Source organism: Lottia gigantea (genome assembly GCF_000327385.1).
Source record: "Lottia gigantea unplaced genomic scaffold LOTGIsca_18, whole genome shotgun sequence".
In the NCBI taxonomy this organism is placed as follows: Eukaryota; Metazoa; Mollusca; class Gastropoda; family Lottiidae; genus Lottia; species Lottia gigantea.
This window is the reverse complement of record NW_008708301.1, coordinates 801,729-809,378: the sequence shown is the minus strand read 5'-3', so window position 1 is coordinate 809,378 and position 7,650 is coordinate 801,729. Positions and strand designations below refer to the sequence as shown.

Below are 7,650 nucleotides of genomic sequence, written 5' to 3'. Positions count from 1 at the left end.
ACATGTATACCCATTTCAAATAAAATCTCGAAGAAAACACAAGAGAACCTCAGATTATCAACAACATGATGATGGAGTCCATATGCAACAGCATATCTTATCTATACCTCTAGCATGTCAACATCGCGCCTACCTTAAAGACACAACCGATTTTGTCAATAAAATAAAAAATCTTCGAGTTCCCTCTAATGCTATTTTAATTTCTATCGACGTTTCTTCTATGTATACCAATATCGATAACACTACTGGTTTAACGGCAGTTCGTAAAGCTTTTAATAGAAACCCAGATCCAAACAGACCCGATGATGCAATTCTACAGCTTTTAGAGATTTGTCTTAGTCGAAACGATTTCACATTTAATGGTAAAACATATTTACAAACTTCAGGGACAGCAATGGGAAAACGATTCGCCCCTTCGTACGCAAACCTTTTCATGGCAGAGTGGGAACGTGAGGTGTTGCCCCTCTGTCCATTTGACCCACTTTTTTACGGACGCTTTTTAGATGACATTTTTATGTTTTGGACTTATTCTATCGAACAGTTTTGGGAATTCTTTGAAATTCTCAACAACCACCATCCTTCTATCAAACTAACCGCAAAAGTGAGTGACAAAAGCATAGACTTTATCGATACCACAGTCTTTAAGGGAGATTCCATAGCAGAAACAAATAAACTGGATATTAAAGTGTATTTCAAAGAAACTGATACTCATCAACTCTTGCACAAGAGCTCCTTTCACCCAAAACATACCTTTTCTGGTATAATTAAGTCACAGGTTTTACGATTTCATCGAATTTGTACAAGATCTTCTGATTTCAACCAAGCCTGTACGATTGTTTTCTCAAAACTGAAAGAGCGTGGGTACTCTAAACGATTTTTACGAAACATAAAAAAAGTCCACTACCAAATTCCGTCAATCTAGGGAAGCCCATTGGATTGAGACATTGAATACAGCAAGACTTATAGGACTAAATATTCATCATAATGTAGGCATAGCACCCTTTGTTGTCCCGTTTAATACAACCAGCAATCGAGCAAGCAAGATAGTTCATGCCCACTATAAGAGCCTTCAAGAGAAATTCCCCTATGTCTATAAGCAGAAAATGATAGTTGCATATTCAAAAAATAAGAACTTAAATGATAATATTGTGCATAGTAAACTAAAAACAATCAGCACATAACATATACTATACTTCTCGCCCATCGGGCGAGTTATTTTTTCTAATTTCAGATCAGAATAAGAACAGAAGAAAACCCAATGTCAAGACCCTTAATCCTAATTTCTAAATAAAGTGTCTGCTCCACCCTAGGCCTGTACATTTGGGAGAATCAAACCCTCCCTTCCCCGAAATCAAAAACAGTTCATCAAAAAATCTTCAAATTCGAACTTGACCGGGATCTCATCAATATAAATGATCACACCAAATTTCATTAAAATCATTTGAAAACTGTAGTCCCTATTGTGTCGAGGGCAAAAACTCAAAAACAGTTCATCAAAAAATCTTCAAATTCGAACTTGACCAAGATCTCATCAACATACATTATCACAACAAGTTTCATTAAAATCAGATAAAAACTTTAGTCTCTATGGTGTTCACAAGAAAATGTTGACGGATCGAATGACCAACGGACCGACGGACAGGGGCAACGGCAATTATTAAGGTCTGAACAATTTTCTCATTGTGAAAATTGAATATAAGTAGAAAGAAAACAACCAATGATCTTCTAATTAAACCAAGACTTCTAAGGGTACTTTGGTGAGAGATTTCCCATGTACCACAGATGTGAAATCTACGACAATTGAGATGAAAGGAAAAAACTGCTGATTAGGTTGTTGTAAGATTATGTCAAATTTTATTTTCAAAATTCTGAAATATATTTTTCTATAGGAATGATTTTTGTCAAGAGAAATAACTCCACTGTAAAGAGGTTTTGCCTTTATTTCCCACAATTCTGTGAGATAGTGACTTTCAAGAAATGTATTGAGGTGGATGCATACGAAATTCATACCGAAATAACAATGTTTTAAGGGTATTTATAAAGGAACAACTATAAAATGTAACTTACAAACATCCACTGTAAACAACCAACAGGATGGTTAATACATAATTGACTTCCATTCTGTAAATAAATTAATATTTGAACACAGTTGATTTTAACATGTTCTTTTATGTTATAAGCATGCTGTAACGCAAGTACCAACTAAAAATGTAACTGTTTAAATTAAATGAGAGTTACTGTTCGAACTAAAAGCTTACACTATATTATTTACACATTTAAACTCAGGACAAGTTAAGGTCCAACATTCATATGTGATCTAAGCTTTAAACCTATAGAAGGAGTCTGTTAAGAAACAGACACTCGTACATAACTCAGGGGTTGTAAGATAGCTGCCAAAAATTAGCTGCCAAAAATTATCTGACAATATAATACAGATCACAGGAGTAATCAGTGCCACCACAACCATATATTTTGATGACCTAATGATGATGCTAAGTCATATATAACCTTAGATATGGTGACTTGGATAACTAAAAAGGCTTTTGTGACCACTTTGAAAATCACAGATGGAAGCGAAAAATTGTACGACAATGTTATAAACACTACAGGTGAAATATTTACCACCAAAAACATTTATTTTGATGACCTTAATGATGACTTATGGTCACTTACATATTTCATTGTGGCAGCCATCTTAAAAATCTTTGCCAAGTCATTACCTATATTATCTGAAAGTTTGGTACTTTTGTCCGGCAAATTATTTCACTAAGGTAGCCTACTAAGTCGATATATCAATGATTGGAATTCTCAACAATATCTTGATACAATTTTGATTAATATGAAAATAGTTATGCTTTTGACAATTTTTTATTATCACTGATTCCAGTTTCAAAAACACACGATCTACCTGCTTATAATATTATTAACTTATTCATGTCATACTAAGTAAGTTTGTGAATACTATTAATATGCTCTCCTGCCAAGAGAATTTAACTAATAAAATCTTACCTGCTGATACAAGATGGAGTCATCTGTTTTAGATGTTATTCCAGCATTTTATAAGAATAAACAACAATACATCTGTCATTGTTGTCAATTATACTTCATTTATTTACAAATATACACCAAAAGTTAAAAAATTTGAAAGTCGGCTATATAAGAAATTATCTTTTAAAGTGGCCTACACACATGGAATTTTTCTATAAAAGAATCGATAAAAAATAAATAAACATGACTTCTTGTACCACAAGATCTGGAAATTCATTTAAGAATATTTTAGCTTAGTAACATAGTTCTTAAAACCGTTTCTTTTGGTGATCCATCCATCTAGAGGTCCTACCTAAAATAAAAAATAAAAGAAGAAGTAATATATATACATTGTACTTGATCACAAACTTCGGCACTTATTCTAGATTTGCGTTTCTGCTCGGCCGAAAAATCTGACTATATTCCAGCATCTGATAGATGTAGATGTTTTAACTGTTATCGGCTGCCTACAACTTTTAAAATAGCTATCAGAGGCTGAAATGGAGGCAGATGTTTCGGCCAAGGCCTCAATTTTAATTAATTTTTTACTAATATCTTGGTCTCTATAAACTGTTTACATTAGACGTGTATATCATACATAATATATCTAAACCAGGATATCAAGCTAATTTAAAATCCAAGTAATATCTAATCTACCACAGTAAAATCTTTGAGGCTGACTGGGAACTGATTTAATTTATGAATACAGAAATTATGAAAGTTTTACATGTATATTTATTATTTCTGTCAATTGTCTGTGTACAGCAAGTGATAAATCAGGTTGTCATTGAACAATAGACCCGGGAAAAAAAAAATACCATTATGACAAATAAAGCGGACCAATGTGGCATGTTGTCAATATTTGTTTATTTATATATTTGCAGGTCACTAAGGGCCCATTCGATTATGCATTCCGGATTCTCTGGATTCTCCATTTTCATTTTACCATTCATCACGTGACTCTTTTGACAGAGTTCGGTGTGTCCGAGTTCACCTATCTGTCGAGGTGGTGTGATTGCGGAGAGACCACGTACCAAAATTTTGGATTGCGGTGAATAAAATTGTTTTATCTACTTTACACTAGGATTTCAACTTTTACTTGTATTATTATTTTGTAAACGAAGTCTAAGAAAAGCAGGGCTTATAGCCTTAATATGGTTGTTCTTACAATGTTTTTGTAAGTTAGAAACTTAAGCCGGACGTCCACTTGAGAGTTTTATAGCACGAGTTCGCTCTCCGAGAGTAACTCGCAAGTGGAAGGTATTTTGCGAGCAACTGTTGGGACAGTCGCAACCAACTCTCGATAGAACTGTTGAGAGCGATTTCTCTCAAGTGGAAGGGGGTCACCATTAAATGTCAGGCATCCGAACCCAGCTGTCGATAGACTGTGCGAGTGATTTCCTGTCAAGTCTTCCAGATTTCTGTTTGAGAGTGCTCTGTTTCTGCGAGAACTGTCAGCTTTTTATTAACAGGCTTATTATATTTTTCACAACACTTGGAGTCTGAAATATGTCGAAACGTACGGAATGGACGCGTGAAGAGATTGAGCGCCTCATCACAGAATATGAAACTCGTCCTGTGCTTTGGGATGTTCAATCGACTAAGTTTCAAGACAGACAGAAAAGAACGATGCATGGAAGAACTTTGCCGAATCGGTACAAAAAGACCTTGTGCACTGTTTTCTCTGTTTCGTCTTTCCATCGATTATAATTATAGCCGCAGGACTTCGTTTTTTCTTGGACAACATTTTCCAATCGGAAGTTGTAAATCACACTGGCAAGATGTCGTGCAACTCGCACCCCCTTCCCACGAGCAGCTCGCGAATGTAATTTGTCTTTCAGGTGGAAGGACACTTGAAAGTTTCTCGCGTTAGTTGATAGCACAAACTCTTTGATAGTTACTCGCAATAAAATCTACTCTCAATTGCTCTCAAATGGAAGGAGCACTGACAGTTCTCTCGTGAGTAACTCGCGAAGACTCACAGCAAAAACTCTCAAATGGACGCCCGGCTTAAAAGTCTGTCATTTGCGAGCCACTCTGACAGTAACATCGATCGTCTGCTAGTGTGTAATTTTTTTTCAAGTAAGGCATTTCTATTCTAAATCTAACTATTTGATTTTCTATTTGTTTAAGCAGGACAGTGTCACAGACTCTTATAATCGACGATGAAAACATAACTTTGTCAGTGGATGAACATCTAAAACGCAGTAACTGTTGTTTACGTACTTATGGCAGCCACCATGTTGATTCTCCATGTCTCCTCAATTGTGCATAAAGATCAGAGAAACTGGATACTCAATCCGGAGAATCTGGACTGCATTATCGAATGGGATCTAAGAAAGCCGAATCTGAATGACACGTAATCATAAAATGGCCGACAGTGAAAGTCATGCTCTCTGATCTCTCTTACTTTTAGTTAATTTCCCTGTGCTATAATCGACTATATGGATTAAGATATAGAACTTATATTTTAATGATGTTCCCTTGGACCTGTATATCTTCTGTAAGTATCAACTATAGATCTAAAAAGTGATATGGAACCCATAGAACCAATAGACCGCTCTTTCTGGTGTGATTTTCTTAGGATGTGTAATATATAGGATTATCTAGTGATTATCTCGTGATAACGGATTAAATCTGTAAGTATAATATTTAAATAAACCGGGGCTAAACTTAAATCATAAATTGAATAAACAAAAACAAGGGTAGGTATTAGGCTTTTTTGGAACAGTGGACACTATGTCGAATTTAGGTCGAGAAATAAGAACAATTACTTTATAACTTTAACAATTTTATATATTCAATAATCTCAGAAATATTTACAATAATAGAATAATAATAATATGATATGCAATAAATTTAAGCATAATAGTGTTAAACCGAACGCAGCCAATAGAATTCATATTAAAGATTCATAATAACTAGAATCATTCAACTACCAGTGTGTGATCCGTTATTATTCTTCCCCGGTTATGCAACTATCGGTTTGGCAACCCTAACCCAATTTTAGATGGAGTTTCAGGATGGTTATAATCCGAGCCTATAAATGAATAGTACATTAATTTGGAAACACGAATAATTCAGTAATCCATTTGAACTCGTTATACTAATTCCTATTTGGCCATTGGGAACATCAATTAGCCACAACGGGGTAATGTATTAAATGTACTTAAACATAAAATCGGTTTGTGCCATATCAGAACAACCGTAAACGGTTATAAGACACCTGGTTGTCCTATAATACACATACCATTTTGGACATGATTCCAACTTCTTAAAAGCAACCGTTCAGCAAGGTTAGATCAATTCCAAATAAGATAGGAATAATAGATCCGTAGGTGCTCAATGTCTAAAGGCAAATTAGCCACGATTGTAATTCCCGCGGTTCGTTATATTATATAACTCTATTTTTATAACGTCATAAGCGACATAATACTTGCTGTATGCTTAAGCGTCCATATATTATAATTGAATAAATCAGTTTCCGGTCTAACCATCTTTGTTTACATACCGACTATCTTACATGGTGTCAGAAATCTGAGCCCATCGCCTATATTATTAACTGTTCCGCCTGAAAAACATTCTGATATTCAGTGATTTAATAAGTTGAGATTATTTTTGAGTGACAGTTATTTGTCAGCTTCTACACGGAAAATTAAAATGACGCATGTGCAATTTGATCAACCGGTATTCGATTGGGACGCGAAGGACTTATACAAAGATTATCAGCGCTTTAAACAGCATGTTGACCAGAAGGAACAAACGTGTTGCACGTTACGGACTTAAGCAACGCAAACAAACTGAAGGTGAATCGTTTGACAATTTTGTGAAGGATAATTTTCAATTATATGTAGACTATTGATCGCCAATATCGGATTAGTCGTGATACAGTTATGGACCATACGGGGTATTGCTCCTCCCGATGAGTTCTGCTTGGGAAATCGGCTGTGTAAATAGATTTGAATGTTGAAGAGATCGGGACTATGTCATGGCTCAATAGTGGCGCAATCAGATATTGTTTCTCTATCTTGGGAATAACGTAGCACGTACGGGTATTCGCAGGACTGCTGAGGCTCAGTCGTGAGAATGGTTGATATAATCTTGGTATAATCATAGTACTCTCGTGGCTCATTTACTCCTAAAGACCTGCGAATATCGTGATCTCAGCATTACAAACACCATGTGCAGACTCGCTAGACGCAATTAGGCATCATGGATGCATCCCGCGTTCATCCCAAAGTGCAAACTGCAAATCCGATCAATAAGAAGACCCCAGGACCAAAAGGCGCCGAAAAGGATCAATGTAACTAAACTTTAAAGCGTCCTTGACTCACTAGATTTCTCAAATAAACTAAAAATGAAGTGAATTTCTACGAATAAATAATGATAATAATAATATAACAATAAACTCCTTATTTTACGTGGGTCAGAATTAAGCCCAATACCCAAGAACATGGTCCCGTCTAATATTCAGCCCATGGGTATAATTATAATGAATGAATGAAAACCTGTTCAACAAATACACAAGCTCATGGACAGACTATGATGTTGTGATCAAGTACATGGCCACAGAAGATGCATAATCATAATTTAATAATATATATCATACAGAAAAATACATGT

The 7,650-nt window shown here is 35.3% G+C and overlaps 1 protein-coding gene across 1 annotated transcript in view; it reads left to right on the top strand.

The window, feature by feature from the left end:
- LOTGIDRAFT_158715 (hypothetical protein) overlaps nt 1-1,291 on the top strand; it is a gene marked incomplete at both ends in the record, with an annotated part of 3,230 nt that extends 1,939 nt beyond the window's left edge. Inside the window, one exon of the mRNA XM_009052158.1 lies at nt 1,232-1,291. Coding sequence (XP_009050406.1) covers nt 1,232-1,291 — 60 coding nt within the window. The remainder of the gene's footprint in view (nt 1-1,231) is intronic.
- Nucleotides 1,292-7,650: the final 6,359 nt, after the last annotated feature.